Raw genomic sequence first — 18410 nt, forward strand, 5'->3', positions numbered from 1 at the left:
GGAGGCTACGTGGTTGTAAACCAGAAAAATGATAGGGATTCTTACAAATGATGTGATTATATTAATGTAATAGTTTTGTGATGAACATATGGGACACTCTTACAGGATAAGATCCTTTGTGAACTGCCACATGATAGTGACCTTAGTTAACTTAACTAATTCCCCCTGACGAAGCCACTTGCGTGGTGAAACGCGCGTCGGGGCGCGTTCTGATGCATGATACACATACAGGTAATGTTCATTGCAGCCTATATGCTTCTTCTATGTCTACAATATCAAGTATAAATGTACTGTTTCTCTAGTAAGAGTCGCTAATGTTCTATAATCTTCAAACATTTATATATAGGGAATGATACCCACTTTCATGGGGTTAAAAAACTTTTTCATTGAATATTGTATTGACTAAAATGTGAAAGCATATTACCTCATAGAAGCCTATTACTATGTGTGTCATTGCATCCAATGTTGGTTGCATTAATTACCTCAAAACTTATTTATAATTTATTTATGTGTTTTTCTAATAAATTTATATATTTTTTATAATTATGCTGTCTTTTATGTGGTAGTTGGCCTGTTGGCCAAAAGTGGTTGATTTTCTTTTTCATGATCTGTAGCTGTGGTCCCATCCAGGTGCGTTGGAGGCGTATTCTGGATCATGTGGGGTTTAGTAACAGATCTGAAGAGACCCCAGTAACACATTACTTAAATGATCCCTATAATGGCGATCTGTCCTCTACTAGTTTTCATGTAGTGGAAAAGGTTTACCCATCGTATAGAGGGGGGGATTTTGACAAAATTGTGGATTCTGCATCTAGAAACCACTCGCCCACTTAGTCTAAATGATCTGGTCTATCAATTCATACATTTCTATAACAATATGAGGGGTTGGTAGCAGTAACTGTTACACTTCATCGGTAGCTATCTTTGGTTGGTTGCTTTACCACCTTTACATCTTTGTGTGTGTGATGAGATCTGTATTCCACGTAGCTGGGTGTGATATAGATGATCAGATGAGACAAAGTGACAGGTTTACTCAAACTATTATTGCTCTTTCTATCCATGTAGGTGTACATTATTGGTATGTTTATATTGGCATGTATCATCTGCTTGCTCATTTTCCATTGACGCATGTAGGTTTTATTTTTGCTATTCCGTGAAATTACTACCGATTTACCCCCCAGAGCCGTGTTTGCAATATTTATTCAGTGTTGTATCATCCAGTAAACTTACCTGTAACTGCGGTTATTATCTATTTGTTTAATTAGTATTGGGTACTCTATCCTCTCACTATGTAAACTTCCCTTTGTCTGTGGTTTTTCCCTATTTGTTTCCACCAACCTGCTCTGCTAATATCCCCGTTCAGCCTTTCCTGTCTGGAAGTGTCTTGGATTGACCTGCAGCCGGTGGTCATTGTGGGTGACGTTTGATAACCCGATTGGTGAGCCTTCCTTCATGACCGGTAGGTGTGACTGAAGAGGTAAGTCAGGTGGCCGGACCTTAGCCTAGATTTGCCTTCACACGGAGTATTTTGCAAAATACACGTCTAAAAATGTGACTCCCATTGACGTCATTGATATTTTTTACACGTGTAAAAATACGCCTGTAAAATGTCATTGAAGTCAATGGGAGTCTTATTTTTACACGTGTATTTTGCAAAAATACGTGCCCGTTTACTCCGTGTGAGGTTAGTTTTGGGTGGGGAGTTTAGAACTAGTAACTATATGGCATTAACAATAGGATTTGACACCCCTGCTATATACTATGCAGGGGGGATTTGTAGCTGTTAGATACTAATCTGCTTTACTCATACACCAAGCTTTCCTTACATTCTCTTAGTGTTATAGGAGTGAAGTCATACCCAGCTAAGTTTCTGTGTGTTTTTAGACATAAACTAATAATCGGATGTTTTTAGCTGTTCATTGAGGTGCAGATATCCTTATATTATCCTATTATTTCGCTTCTGAATCTGTTTGGTATTTTGTGATGTAACAGTGAATGAACTCTATGAAAGCCATCAGAAAGTTTTGCCGCAGGCGGCTGAGCCGGCACAGTGTCCAGTAGAGGTCGCTGTGGGACAGTCCCTGTCACTTGCTGTGTACAGTGACTCTTCAGTTCAGGGTTGTGGGAGAGGCGTGGGAAGGTGCGGGCGGGTCTCCTCTGGACAGGAGAAGGAAGCATGGCCAGCAGATGTCACATCGCTCATAGGTCGTGAAGCACCTGCTCCTGATGTATCACACACAGCTGCTGTCTGCTTCAGCACCGCTGCCGATCTTCTAGTACTCCCAGGAGAACATCGTCCGATCCCCTCTCATCGATCTAATCGATCAGTGATTACTGACAGTATGGGTGGAAAGCGGGGTGCTGGGTCCCCGCTACTGCTGGCTTGTCTGCTGCTCCTGACAGGTAATGTGCTCAGTGCTGTATCATGCTGATCTGTGAGTGAAGGGAACAGGTGGTTGCCGGTCAGAGCCTGCGATGTGCTGACTGCTCTGTTCTGGAGATTGTTATAGTGGGGCAGAGTTTATTACATGTCATCCACTAGGTACAGATGTAGCAGAGCTGACTGGGTTATGTCACACAACTTGCCATAAGTGCAGATCAGCCTGTGTGACATATCCAGCTATGCTACTCGCCTACTGCATCTGATACATAAACTTGTCTGTTTGTGATGTCATGTGCAGATGAAGCAGAGCTGTATTTGTTATTGAACTGTTTATTCCTTCAAGTTAAGGGATAATATACCCAAAAGTGACATCTATTGTGAAAACTATAGGACAGTCTTCCAGGAACTGCCATCACTGATCTGTGCCACAGCAGATATCCTATATAATAACTGCAGATATTACCTATGTACCTATGTCATCTTCTGATACATATCTGACATATCACCTGTTATATTAGATGTAGTAGTGCTGAGTTTGTCATATAGCACAATGTGATGTGATTTGAGATGAGCTCATAGGACTGCATGGTTTTATTTATAGTCATGCACAAACAAATCTGTCCCCAAAAAATTAACTATATTTATCTTTCCTACATCTGTTTTTTGTGCAGTCATAAACTGCTGTATTTCACCTTTAAATAGACCTGTCACCTCTCCTGACATACTCCTACCTCTCCTACTTTTATTACACTTGAAAGTACAATTCTGCAGCATATTTTCTTAGAACTTTGTATTATGATGTTCCCCTGTTGCTCCTCCGAGAAATGTATGAATACATTAAATACTGGGTACTAAACACTCTAGGACTGTTCAATCACAGCTGATAGTATTAGACTGTGTAGAGACAAGAAAAATGGTAACTTCCAGTTGTCCTTTCACATATAAATTTCTTGGAAGAATAACAGAGGAGCAGCACTACACAGGCTTCTAAGAGAAGAAGTTTCAGAATTATTTATTGTAAAATAAAAGCATTTAAACTAACAGACATGTCAGGAAAGGTGTCCGATCCTGTTTCAGGACAGTGGCATTCTCTTATTGTAAGGTCCACATCTGTTCTGTGGATTACCTATTCTGATCTATTATAGAAGCACAGAAACAGAATTCAGACTGTGATGGATCTATCACATCCAAATCAAATCAATGTCGCTCCCCAAACCACAATCATTTATAAAGGTGTCCATCAGGTTTCCAACATAGTGAGGTCATTTTACTGCTTGAAAAATAGCGCCTAAGATTGGTGGTGGTGTGGTTACTGTATATCTATTCTAAGCTATCGACATGGGTATTATATATGTATTGTAAACTATTTACATAGGTACTATTTATTTATTTAGAAATGGCAGTGTATTGGCATGAGAACCCTCTCTCTCTATATATATTGTAATAAGCAATTGATATGGACACTATATCTATTGTAAACTATTTACATAGGTACTATTTATTAAAAAATGGCAAGCTATTGACATGGGCACTATATATATTGTAAGCTATTGACATGGGTACTATATACCTGTATAATATAAGCTATTGACATGGGTACTTTATATAATGTAAGCTATTGACATGGGTACTATATACCTGTATAATGTAAGCTATTGACATGGGTACTATATATAATGTAAGCTATTGACATGGGTACTATATATTATGTAAGCTATTGACCTGGGTACTATATACCTGTATAATATAAGCTATTGACATGGGTACTTTATATAATGTAAGCTATTGACATGGGTACTATATACCTGTATAATGTAAGCTATTGACATGGGTACTATATATAATGTAAGCTATTGACATGGGTACTATATATTATGTAAGCTATTGACATGGGTACTATATATAATGTAAGCTATTGACATGGGTACTATATATAATGCAAGCTATTGACATGAGCACTATATATACTGTAAGCTATTGACATGGGTACTATATATAATGTAAGCTATTGACATGGGTACTATATATACTGTAAGCTATTGACATGGGTACTATATATACTGTAAGCTATTGACATGGGTACTATACAGTATATCTATTGTAAACTGTTGACATGGGCAATATATACTGTAAACTACTGATATGGGTACCATATATTTATTGTAAACTAATGACTTGGCACTATATATTTATTGCAAACTGTCAACATGGGCAGTATATATCTATTATAAACTACTCACATTGGCACTATATATCCATTTTAAACTATTGACAGGAAAACATTATCTTTATATATCCATATATACAATACAGTGCTATTTACATGGACACTATACATGTTGGAAGATACATTTGTTGGAAAATATTGATGTGTATTGAGGTCAGCTGAGTGGGCCCCCACTACCAGAGGGCCTGGTGCAGATGCACCATTTGCTGTAAGATTAAAGTAGCCTTGGGCAGAATAGTTCTTACTTCAGAAGTTTTTAGGTTTTGCTCACATCTGTTTCTTTTATGGAAGTCTTGGCACAGGGCCCAGTCTGATGTCCAGTGGAGATTATGTACATTATGGACCCCATTGACACACGATGGTGGTTCCTTTAGTTGGTTTTTAGTGGTATTCATCTCTCTGATGGAGAGAATAGCATTGAATACATTGCCCAGCAAACAGTAAACTAGTATAGGGTACATTTGGAGAAACTCTTTACTACACCATATTGATGTGATGAATAGCTTTAATCTCATGACTATACAACCACAAGGGAACAAAATTTACTGTGTGCCTCATTTTCAGCTTTTCCTGATAAAGATTATTTGGAGCCTTTTGGAGCATAAATGACATTTAGAAACGGTCTGAGCTTTTCCCACCCTGTCCTGGGAATTGCCTTCTTTATTACATTAGTTAGCAGTTCTCACGGTAACTTTAGATGGGAACGTTCATTAATCATGTATATGTGGGATATTAAATGCCAAAAACAGCATATTTGTAATAATGGTCTTCTAGAGAATAGATTCCCTGCTGCCTGCATGTGCTGTCCTGCCACTCTTTGTGATGCAGTTGATGACCACATACGTTATATGTACCATGGCGTGAATAGTGATGATGCATTTACACCAAGTTACTAGTACTTTAATAGGAAGTCTATCACCAGCTCTGGTTTCATCATGTCAGAGCTTTCCATCTTATGTACTCTATACATCAGGAGTATTCTTAAAGTGCACCTCTGACAGAAGGATGTCACTGTACATCGCCCTTTGACTTTGGTATACTTTATTTATGTAGTCTTGTCGACTAGGCTTTTCCATACATTTGTGTATAGAGTGGCGGCTTTTTATAATGTATATAGAGAGAGAATTGGGGCATCCTATTTAGGAAGGGAGGAATAGAGTAGCCAAAACAACTCGTTTTTCTCGGTTGTAGTTTATAAGCTCCATGGCTTAATTTAAGTTAAGGCCACAAGTGGGGAATGTTTTCTTGCAGATCGGTGCGGATGTTCGGGGTTGTCATCCTATACATCACACTTTGAATTCTGTGTTAATTCATGTGATTGGGGTTTAAAGACATTCACTGTACTGTAAATCATAGTGGATTTATTGTGGGATCACTGTGGCCAATGTTTGGCGGTCACATGCTAGCGACATGACGTCAGGGCTGCTGCCCCATCTATTCAGGTGGGGAGCAATAGAGAAGTATTGCTAGAGAGGCGGGTATTCAAAAGCTAAGGACCTGGCTGTTGTTTTACGTAACAGTAAGAACATTTCAGAAGACTAAACATCCCCTTTAATGTAAAGCAACTGACAGTTTGTAGGTTATTCTGTAGGTGCTGTAGCTTCCTGTTATGAGGGAGTCAAGTAGATGCCCTATTTTAAAGGGAGATCTCGAGTAACAGCCAGTATTCTGGTTACTCTAGATTACCATCTCAAGAACAGATGTAGTAGATCTAAGTATGAAACATTACCCATGCAGTGTTGCCACTATCGTGACATTTAATCCATGGTGAGATGACATCACGTGCGCGTGGGGAAAGTTGTCTTTTTGGCTGAAATTTGACTACAGTACTTAGAGATCCTGCAGCAGGGGTGTAACTATTGGGGTAGCAGTGGTAGCAGCTGCCACAGGGCTCGGGACATTAGGGGGCCCAGTGGCAGCCGCTACGGCTGCAGATTTTTTTTTTTTTTTTAGTAGGCCGTTACCAGAGTTACTCCAGCAGGTAACGGGTCCTGTTTACTTACCGATCCTCACTCCTGCTCATGGCCGCCGTTGCCTCCCCTTCTGCGGTGGCTGTGAGCAGGAGCCAGAATCGGTAAGTGAGGCCCATGTCAAAAGTTGGCCACGGGGCTCCGCTATTCCTAGTTACGCCACCATCCTGCAGCCCAAATGTGGTGAACTTCATTCTTTAATACAACTGTAAGCAGAAAAATATACTTTGTTACAGTTCTGTATGTGTTTTTTTTCTCTTTTGTTCACATCTATGAACGTATTGGCATACTTCTCATTATGGGTTTAGCTCTGGCAAGCATGATCCAAAAATTTGGTTGTAGCCCTACTCTTTGTGATAACCATGTGCAAACAATGAATTACAGTTCATTATACATCCAGTTCTACTATATATGCAAACTTGTACTATTGTAGTGAATAAAGGTATGTAACAAGATAAACCATACGTAAAATTATTACATTCTTCCATGGACTGTGATCCGACTGCATTCTTTACATCTCGCCCCTACACTCAGAACCCGAAGCTAAAAGTTGACTATTGTATAGTAAGCCGGAAAAGCGCGTCATCAGCATCATGGTTACGTCCTTTACTTTCAGTGGCAGTCATGCTCACACAGCTTGCTATGTATTGCTAAGTCACTGTGCACTATCAATAGTTGTTTGCTTCAAAGCTGTATTTTGTCAGCAGGTGTTTTGCAGGTTGCGTGTTGTGGACTGGTGTATATGGGACAATGCAAAACATCAGGTTGTCCTATGGCTTTAGTTGATATTTAACTCTTTATTGTGTTAACATGGGAGCTTATAGATGATGAATGGCAGAGGCGTCTGTTACAGTCTAAGGGTATGTTCACTCTGAGTTTTTGGAGCGGATTTTGACACGGAATCTGCCTCAAAATCCGCCTCCAAAAACGTCTCCCATTGACTTCAATGGGAGCTGCTCACTTCTTTTTTCCGCTAGCTAGTAGCGGAAAAAACAAGCGAGCTGCCCTGTCTTGCCGTGGATTCCGCGGCTGACCCAGCCACGGCGTTCGCTTCATGAGCCTCCCTCCCGATTAGGCTCATTCTTCGGGTCTAATCAAGAGTGGAATGCCGCGCGGAAGTGTTCACACGCAGAATGCAAATTCCGCCGTGTGAACATAACCTTACAATAAAAAGAAAAGCTTCATGTTAACTGTAGACTTTTTTTTTATACATGGCAGTCAGTGAGCGACTGATGGCTGACAGAGATCCACCAGATAACATCTACTAGACATATTCTTTGTAATGTTTGTTTAATGGTGGTTTCCCCATACCCATATTGTGGACAATAAAAGGTTAAACATGTTTGCAAATATAAATAATGAAACCATTTTCCACCATCTTAGTGGAAACACTCTTAGTCTTGATGCAGGGACTTTCTATGATCTGGCACTTGTCAGAATCGCAGGCATGATTTCCTTATTGTGGCTGGGTTATCTTATCATTTATGTACTGTGTCCGTCTGATAACCTGTCCACAATAAGGAAATCATGGCTGGGTTTCTGACAAGTGCCAGACTGTAGAAGGTTCCTACATTCATGGTCGTATCCATAAGCAATCGATCAAGACAACACAATGTCATCACTGTCATCAAGATAGTTACAGAAAATGTTTACAACTCTGCAACATATGTAATTACTTATAATTGCAAAAATGTTCAACTTTTAATTGTTTATAAATATGGTTATGTTAATTGGAAAACACTTTTAGCCTCCCATCATACGTTTTGGGATATGTTGGGTTAAGAAAAGGCAAAAATATCCTTAAGGGAGGGTTCACACGGTGTAACGTGCTGCGTAATGTGGCACGTCGACGCCGCGGGAGCCTTTGCGGGCCGTACACGCTCCCATTGAAATCCTATTGAGATCGTATGCGCCGCGCTAGTTTGAAATCAATGGGAGCGTGTACGGCCCGCAAAGGCTCCCGCGGCGTAGATGTGCCACATCACGCGGCACGTTACACCGTGTGAACCCTCCCTAAGGCCTGGTTCTCAATAAGTCTGTGGAAATGTTGGGAAAATAGAGCAGTTTTCCACTATAACTATTTATTAGGGAGCCCATCAGCATTGTCATTTGGTTGTCTCAATGGATCACTCTGGATTAGGAAAATGATGTACGACTCTTGACACTGAATGACAGGAACACAAAATGGCTACCTTGCTAACATTTGGCTTATGATCTCCTCCTGCTATTGTATATGCAATGACTATATCTTATTGCAGTCCTGTTGAGCAACTACATTTACCTGTCCCTGGGACATTAGATGTTCCACAGAAGTTGATTATTACATTGTGGAGATAAGTGACTATTTCTTGTGACCAGACTATGCTGTGAAGAAACTCCGCTATAAACAGCTGCTCCCAAGTGTATTGAGAAATGTAATAGTGCAATGTGGAAGCAAATTCCATAATTCCAAACAGTCATTTCATAAGGATCTTTCATAAGATTCTGCAGCAGCCTTGTCCACATGTTCTGCTATTTCTACCACAAAACTACCTTACGAAAATATAACTTCAGATTGGAAACAGAAATAATAGTGATCTATTCAGTCATTGGCTACCGTGTCTTGCAATATGGTTTGATATGTTGTATACACATGTTCCTATGTAGTTACAGTATGTACTATGACTTTAAGCGTAATCATAATCCTGGCTGTATAATGGAAGCACCACTTATAGTACTGATGGTGAACCTCATTGCAGTTCGTGTTGCCCTGTGAGTGAGTGCTTATCTGCATTCATCACTCACAACTCTGCACCCCATTTCCTTTCTCTTCCGGGCACCTAGTGCTGAGAGGAAGCATGGAGCAGAGTGATAAATACAGCCAACCAGTAATTCCCAGGGCGCCTGTAACTGGTATGAGCACCCCTCCATCAGTACTGATGGAAGCACGGACGTTTGCACTGAGCAGGGGGGCCCTGCATGCATCACTGGGTGTGGTAGCTATTATGCAACACATGGGAACACTGCGGGGGCCATTACATGAAAGAAAGCTATACTCATACAGGCAAGGCCTAAGGCCTCGTGCACTTGACCGAGTGTGCAGTCCAAGGGGGTTCCAATGCTCCTTTCCTTTCTGATAATTATGGAGCATATCCTATCCAGCTCCATTTAATTCAATGTAACACAGATGACATCCATGTACCTTCCATTGAGAAAAAACAAAAAACTTTTGGCCTACAATCTCACTTGCGTGCATGAGGCCTAAGTCTTTCTGTGGAAGGTAATTGAAGTTGAGTTGTAATGGAAAAGGAGGCCATGTGTAATGTTTGACAGAGTATTTGCTCACTCCTAGAGGTTAAACAGGAGAGTAAGACATGTCATCTTTAGGGATTAGGAGATCACACATGAAGTAAGACTAGGGCGACATATTGACACCTGTCATGCAATGTTATGCTATATAGTGCCAACACCTACCAAGTACGGTATAGTAAATATTGGTAATAGGAGGCATTGTCAATTTGTCAACTAGTCATGTGAATGAAATTCTATACACACACCACACTGTATATGTGATATTACCCTAGAGAAAATTGTAACTGCATTATTTTCAAGTTACACGTCTAAAAGCCATTTCTAAGACATGACGCACATAAAAATGCTTAGATAAAGGCTGAGTTTACATAGCGCTTTCTTAAAAAAAAACTCACAGAAAAATGCATATGGTTTATGGATTAAAAATGCATTCATTTCTAAAAACACATGCGCTTTTGTGGAGGAAAGCACATTATAAACTGACTCAAGCAAGGATCTGCTGTAATTCAGTAAAACAAGACCTAGCTTACTGTTTTTGAGCATCAAGTCACCTGCTTCCCTTCATACCGCCATATAGTGAAATTTCAGTTAATATAATGAATTTCATTATAAAATGTAGGCTGCCTTAACTTGTCATTAATGGAAGCTCAGTGCATACAAAATTATACAGAAACATCTTATGTATAAACATACATAGCCGAAACCTTAGCCATCCACGGTGGCCAATGGGAACATGATTGCAATATTGTAGCTGTTGTAATAGTGCATTGAGTCAATTCTAATAGTGCAGTCATTGCAATAGTGTAATCAGTAGTTGTAATAGTGCATTCAGTCAATAGAAATGAAGCCATTCAATCAGTTGACATTAATAGTGCAGTTGAATAGAATAGTACAGCTGTTGTAAGTGCAATCAGTCGGTAGTAGTGCAGTCATTGTAATAGTGTGTAATAGTGCAGTAAAAGTAACAGTGCAGTAAAAGTAATAGTGTAGTCAGTGAATTGTAGTGCATCTGTGATAATAGTGCAATCAGTTCATATGGTTGTAATAGCTGTAATGTGTACCTGTGCCCTTTCTGCTGGCCTCATACCCCTTTGAATGTTCTAGACCACCACAAGTAATACTGTTGCACTTTGCTAGCTTTGTTGTTTTGGGGCACCCTCCCGGCATTGTTTCTATGTGACTCTTTTCTAGTACTGTTCTTTTGGCTATGGTAGCGCTATTCATAGGAGTACTCTGATGGGACTCTGTCAGTATATTCGTGTATTGTCTTCTTTATAGTAGCGTTATTTGTTTATACAGTATGGCAACTTTGTTTGAGATCATGGCAAGGATTTTGTATACATGGCAGCAACAAGTTTGTGTCTATCTGTTTTTATGTCTGTGATCTAAATGCATATAATGGTAACTGTAATGCATCCTTCACAATACCTGGTGTACACCTCTGTATAAGAGCCTTATTATTCATGTCACATTCTTTGTCTGCATTGTGACATATTCTTATGCTGGATCATTGTAATGATATGTTTATATAATAAAAGTAGAATATCCGTTCTCATATCAATGGTCTTCACACTCAGACCAGACACATTAGATTCTGCAGATAGCGCACCATTCACTGTGTTGTATAAGAAGCTGGTAGTGTATGTGAAGGTTGGCAGGTACAGGGGTTTTGTTGTGGTCGATCACAAAATGTTGCATGTCCCACACACATCCTGCTTGTTACACTGCACAGAACATTATCACAGTCACATCTAAGTGAATGTGCTGACAGGATATAAATAGACAAGTACGTGCTAATTCTGAGTGTTGACCTATAAACAATGAGCATTATCTGTCTCTTCTTTTAACTCAAATATTATTATTTTACATAGAAATGTATTTAAATGAGCCTTCACTTTAGTGAGAAAATGGAACAGCAAGGTCAGCGTGACTTACTTTATAACATGAAACATTTTCATTGCATTTAGATCAATGTATTGCATTTTCATTCTGCTAGGCTATAAGTCTTCTAATAGATATAGTATCGGACTGGGTTGTATAGGAGCCACCAGTAAAAAAATTTTCTTGAGACCCACTATACAGCTACTTGATGATTCATTTAGCATTACATTACATTACAGCCACTTGATAATGCTAATATCTTATATTAGTCTTGTATTGAAGTGATGTCTACCATCTACTACCTTGGTTAAATTCTATTCTTTGGCACCATCTTTGCTTTTGTGAAGACCTCTAATAATAATAGCAATATGATAAAAAGCACAGATGTATTCTGAATAGACTGAGTGCTGTAGATGTATTCATGCTCCTTATAGGAATATGATTCAAGACTCCTCTGCATTCACAACACTAGAAGCCATACAGTTCGCTTTCTTGTAGGCTTATACACTCAGCTACATCTGCAAAGCAGGGAAATGTCAGATAACATGATGCTGTTTATTGTGTAAATGTGGTGGGAACTATTTATGTACCTCTTCCACCTGTCCTCTCTTATTGTTGTACTCTTATGCGGTATGTGTACCAAATATATTTTCTTGCAAGTCTTCCATGAACATATTGCATTTCTGTGGTTAGATGCCTAGAGAATGCACCTGCTCTGGGGCTGGAAAATCTTATACAAGTAAATATTTGTTAGAAATCACTGTCAGACCTAGTTCACATGGAGTAAAATGGTCAGGATTTTGACGTTGAATCCACAGGATTTCGACGCAGAAAAATATCCGCATCGGAAATGCTGGGTTTCAAAAACTTTTGTCAATTACACCTATGGAAATACTGGCATTTTCTATATAGGTATAATTGAAGCAGAACATCTACAGAGGGAAATTATGCAGACTTTCTGTGAAAAGCAATACATTTACGTGGGTTTTCCCACAGCGATTCCTGGCTGTGGCACGCTACCTGGAGTCTTTGCCTCAAATATTAGCAAATATTGTAATTCAATGAGACTTCATGCCCAATTTGCACTAATGTTGTAGTAATGGCGATGTTGATGTGGCTCCTAAGGAACGATTGCACTAGGCAGGGGATCACGGGAGCCACAGGACTTTCTATTCACTTGTACTAGACTATGTTCTATAAACCACAAGCTTTATTTTCCTTTAGAGCCTTGGTCACCAGCTTGTAATTCTGCAGCTGTTGACAAACTACAACTCACAGCATGCCCTGACTTATGCCAGACGTATCTAAGAATTATTGGAGTTTGTTGTGTAACAGCTGCAAGTAGACTTTGACCATAGGATTGTCTTCCACATCCGTGGAAGACAAAGAGCACTATTGCTCTGATTATAAACAGAAACCACAAAGCAAGTGTGAACATGGCTTTACTAGTGGTAAAACAGTGGTCTTCTGCATTTTCAAGCATAGCCAGTCTGAATAATAAGCGTTGCTATACATAGCATGAGACAGAGACATAGTTGCCGCCACCTAAGCCTGTGTTTTGACAGCAGTGGAATTATAGCATTCCCCTGCATATCTGCTGTCAATATTCATGGTTTTTAGATTTATTTATATGCTAAACTAACATAAAAAAATTCTTCTGCCTTGTGTAAGCTTTACACTTGTGACCTTACATCTTAGTCTAAACTATGTGACTATGTGTCATCTAAGCATATAAATTCCGTGCAGACTCCTTGCAATAAATGATCAGAAATCTAAATGGAGCTTTGCACGTGACTGGAGAATAAGCCTGTAGAGATATCAAGGAGTTTTAATAAAATAACCTATACTCACCTCACTCCCCCACCTCTCCATTTCTGCACCACTCAGAATTTCACTTGGATGGTAAACCCCTTTAACTGGTTAGTAATTGTTTATTATTTTATGCCGTTTCCTTCTTTCACCAATTTTTGGCTGAACTCAGAAATCCCCTTTAACTTACAGTAAAAACATGACAGCTGAAAGTGTGTGCTGTAGATAAAGTATCCCCTTGCAAGTTTTAATAAAAAGTCCTAATATGGAGTGTACATGAAAAATATCCCTGGCCTCACTTTCTGAAAACAACAGACAAACTCAAAATGACTGGGTAAAGGAGATGAATAGCCATAGAGAAATATTGAACGATAACTTTGTTTTTGACTTACGATTCCCCAAGTGGGTAATGTAAGACTTGTCAAAGTTAATATGTAAACTCTTTTTAGATACGTCAGACTTGGGTGTGCCAGAGTTGACTAAATGAAGAAGAACAGTGTTAAAGTACACAAACATACCAGAGATATAATGCATGAGAAATCTGTCCTTTGGCACTTTGCAAGACTTGTAAAAGTTAATACCGTACATGAAAAAGTCACAGGCAGGGATTGAAAAAACATTCTGCATGATAGCACCTTCATAGGAGCGTCACAAGTTTATATGGCTCTCATAACAGGTCACTAAATAGTCTTCAATATGTTAATATAAATCTTGTTGATGTGAACAGTTTTATTTATCTCTTCATATATATATATATATATATATATATATATATATATATATGTATATGTATATAAATTTGTTTCTGTCTGTCTGTTCTTTGTGCGAGAGCAAACAACTAAACCAATCCTTGCCAAATTTGGCACACAGGTACATCAGGGGGTCTGGGAAGGTTTTAGACCAGGTCTCAGCACTCTAGGATGTACCGTTCCTGAGATACACTATTCCTAAAACAGTGACCTGCATTAGCCAATACAAGCCTACAATTCTTTCACTCATATGCCAACTGCCATACACACGTCACATGTCCCCTATCAGCCAATAGAAGCTCGCAGGTGCTTAGTCTCCAAATGCACGCAACTTTACTCCAGGTTTCCATAACAACCGAGTCATTTATCTGCACTGCTGTAGGTCAGCTTTAAAGGAGTAGGGTGCTGTGGATGACACTATTATACAAGGTCACATACACACAGCTTTACACTAGATTTCCATAGAAACCAACCTATTCTTATGGGAGCCACTACACAAACAAAAAATGAAATATACCTGCAAGAAGCCGGGTCCTTCTGCTAGTATACCATAAATGAGCACACTGTACAGAGAAACCACTATTTGTTTGACACGCTTTTCCCATCTGACGAAGACCACGGCCCACGTAGCAATTTGACCACGGCATATTACAGTATCTGAAAAGTGGATGGGATTGTAGCTAATCCCACCCAAACATTGGAGAAAAATACTTACAGCAGATATGCAGATCAATAGTATGAGTAACATTTTGGTCAAAGCATAACCTTCATCTGGCTTGTTCTGTAGGTAGGGATGTGGAGGCAGGAAAGGAGCGATGTTGGTTTCTGTGAAAAGCACTGCGGGAAAAACTGCAATGCGTTTTTGGCGCAGTTTTTCCCGTGATGGATTTTGGCTGTGCCTCACTATGTGGGGGCTTAGCCTAAAGCTGATCATACACAGCAGACTTTTGAAGTCAGTGAAATTTCCTGATACCAAGTCTGCCCAAAACTTTTTAAGCTGTTGAATTTTTTTTTTTTTATTGTCTGAAAATATAAGTGTATTGCATGGTTGCCCTAATTTGCCATACTGTGCAGTTCCATTTTTTCCCCATAAATTGGCTCCTGGTTAGTTGCATATGTTGATGATGGGATAATTCTTCTGAAAAATCCCACCATCAACTGAGTGGCCACATGATGATTGTTATCTACTATGTACCAGCATTACTTGCCCAAATTCAGTGTGCAGACACATACATATAAGTAGAAGCTAGGATTGCTGTAAGACAAAGCATCTGAGTTCAGTAGAAGAGCAATGAAGTGTTGACCCCTTGTGATATATATATTTGTAAAAGCTCAAATTAAGGAAGACCTGTCATCTCTATGAAATGTATTTTTAAAATGATATCTAGTTGCAGTACATTTTAATAATATTTATTTACTATTAATTTTCTTCAGTTTTGGTTGTTTTTTTGCCTTTTAGCCCTTCTCCATAAGAACATAGCTACTGTATCATGAGCAAATTCAGCTTGGGTGCATTGTTTATACCGCTAGGTCCGCTAAAATTCTTTCTAACAACCCACTATCTGTAATGTTACCAGGAAGAATCCATACATATCTGTACTGCCAGTATAAAGAGGTGTAGCATACGCCAAAGGCGGGTCACTTCAAATAGCTGTCTCAATTTTGTATGATCTAGATGGTTCTGGTATCACAATAATGCTGAGGTTTTCAGCTTTCATATGCTGCCAAGATGGCAGTACTTGAATGCTCTTGAGAGCAGCGCCCTGACCCTTGGTTCACATCTGCGTCGGTAATCCGTTCCCATGCGAACTCCCCGAATGGACTACCGAACACATTTGCAAGTGGTGTGCAGTGAAAGCACACGGATCCCCATAGACTATAATGGGGTACGTGTGCTTGCCCTGAAGATCTCCGTAGAGAACAAGCAGACAGGAAAGTACTTCACAATCTACTTTCATGTCCGCATGTTCCGTGCGGAGATCTCGCGGCAAGCACATGGACCCCATTATAGTCTATGGAGTCCATGTGCTTTCACTGCCCACCGCTTGCAAATGCGTTCGGTAGTCCGTTCGGGGGGTCCCCATGCGGACTCCCTGAATGGATTACCAAACGCAGATGTGAACCAAAGGTCAAATTTCTCTGTAATGTCTCTTTTTGTCTGTACTTTAACCCTAAAAATTGGATAGTGCTGTGGAATATGTTGACGCTGTATAAATAAAAATGTATTATAATTATTATTATTACTACAATATGGAGTAAACAGTAAAATGTGAATGACAGTATGATCCAGATCTCGGTATTCACAAATAGATAATAAATTATTTAAACATAACCTTTAATAAATATGTGTTAAAATTGTTAAATAAAACACAGAACGTCCCTGCATCCACATAGAAAAGAAGTGAATGTCATACAAGTCTAAGGGTGAAAAGATATATACCCCATAAAGCGCAGATCTCCTAGAGAGAGTATTTAGATGTTACCTCTCCTCTAGATATTGGTCTGCACTATAGACCGGTGACTATTCACTTTTTTGACCATCAGTCCCTCCGTTTGTCAACGGGAAAGATACGCTATAAATAGGTCTGAGCCTGCACTCCAAATATCTTTTGTATCAGCCAGTATATATATGTATATATATATATATATATATATATATATATATATATATATATATATATATAAATGTCATTCCACTGCCCCAATATGGACCTTTTTATGCTGAATATGGCCCAAAACCTAATGCGTAATGAACGCTAAATACCACCAATATCTAGAGTGGTAAATATACAATCGCACTCGTACATCGACAAGTACCAGAGGCTCACCATCTGAGCCGGACTGTGAACTGCAGTTATCACGCCATCTTTTTGTTTTGTTTGGACTATCTGTATACCACTATGAGTACTATCTCTATACAGGGTTAGGCAGAGTTGACTCCTGACGACTCAGGGGAAACGCGTTGAGCTTTTGTTACCCATAAAATACTATATACGGAATACTTAGCTGACTATCCTAAAGATCATTTAGTGTGTTAGACACCGGCAGACGATCTGGGGTGATTTTATCCATCGTGCAGGTGATCTGCACCCAGTATCACTGGCCAGCACACTTTTTGATCAGTATCGTAGCAGGATAATACATTTGTGCTGGTCTTGGCTTAGGCTCACCAGCACTTATCTTGCTGCGATTGTATATTTACCTCTCTAGATATCGGTGGTATTTAGTGTTCATTACGCATTAGGTTTTGGGTCATATTCAGCATAAAAAGGTCCATATTGGAGCAGTGGAATGACATATATATATATATATATACTGGCTGATACAAAAGATATTTGGAGTGCAGGCTCAGACCTATTTATAGCGTATCTTTCCCGTTGACAAATGGAGGGACTGATGGTCAAAAAGTGAATAGTCACAGGTCTATAGTGCAGACCAATGTCTAGAGGAGAGGTAACATCTAAATACTCTCTCTAGGAGATCTGCGCTTTATGGGGTATATATCTTTTCACCCTTAGACTTGTATGACATTCACTTCTTTTCTATGTGGCTGTAGGGACGTTCTGTGTTTTATTTAACAATTTTAACACATGTTTCTTAAAGGTTATGTTTTAATAATTTATTATCTATTTGTGAATATCGAGATCTGCATCAGTTTTGTCTCTTGATAGTTATAGTCCCTCTGTTACTATGAATGACAGTATGTGATAAAATCATAATTTTTTCTTTCATTTATTATGTTATGTCGATACCCAGAATTACAAAGCTGATACATTTTCACATTATTCTCCTTTGGAAATTGTTGAAGTTTTTTCAGAAGAATGTGTTTGGTCTGAGTAGAAACACCCGTCTTAAGCCACTTTTATGGCCCGGCCCCCTGTGCTGCAGTTTATCTGAGACTTAATATGATCTTTGTGCCTGGCTTTTGTGCCAGTTTTAGTCAGATGGCTTAGATTCTAAGTCCTGATTTGAAGTCACATGCACTTTAATTTCCATTTTTTTTTTTTTACTTTCTTTTGTCTGCATGTGTAAATGTATACGGTTGACAAATGTCAGCAAGCCCTGGGTATCATATTTATACATGTTAGAAATCCTACATT

The 18410-nt window shown here is 39.2% G+C and overlaps 1 protein-coding gene across 1 annotated transcript in view; it reads left to right on the forward strand.

The window, feature by feature from the left end:
* The first annotated feature begins 2135 nt into the window (after positions 1–2135).
* Positions 2136–18410, forward strand: part of PARM1 (prostate androgen-regulated mucin-like protein 1) — a 69340-nt gene continuing 53065 nt past the window's right edge. Inside the window, exon 1 of the mRNA XM_075285305.1 lies at positions 2136–2403. Coding sequence (XP_075141406.1) covers positions 2343–2403 — 61 coding nt within the window. The 5' untranslated portion in view covers positions 2136–2342. The remainder of the gene's footprint in view (positions 2404–18410) is intronic.

The sequence above is a fragment of the Leptodactylus fuscus genome, chromosome 1 (genome assembly GCF_031893055.1).
Source record: "Leptodactylus fuscus isolate aLepFus1 chromosome 1, aLepFus1.hap2, whole genome shotgun sequence".
In the NCBI taxonomy this organism is placed as follows: Eukaryota; Metazoa; Chordata; class Amphibia; order Anura; family Leptodactylidae; genus Leptodactylus; species Leptodactylus fuscus.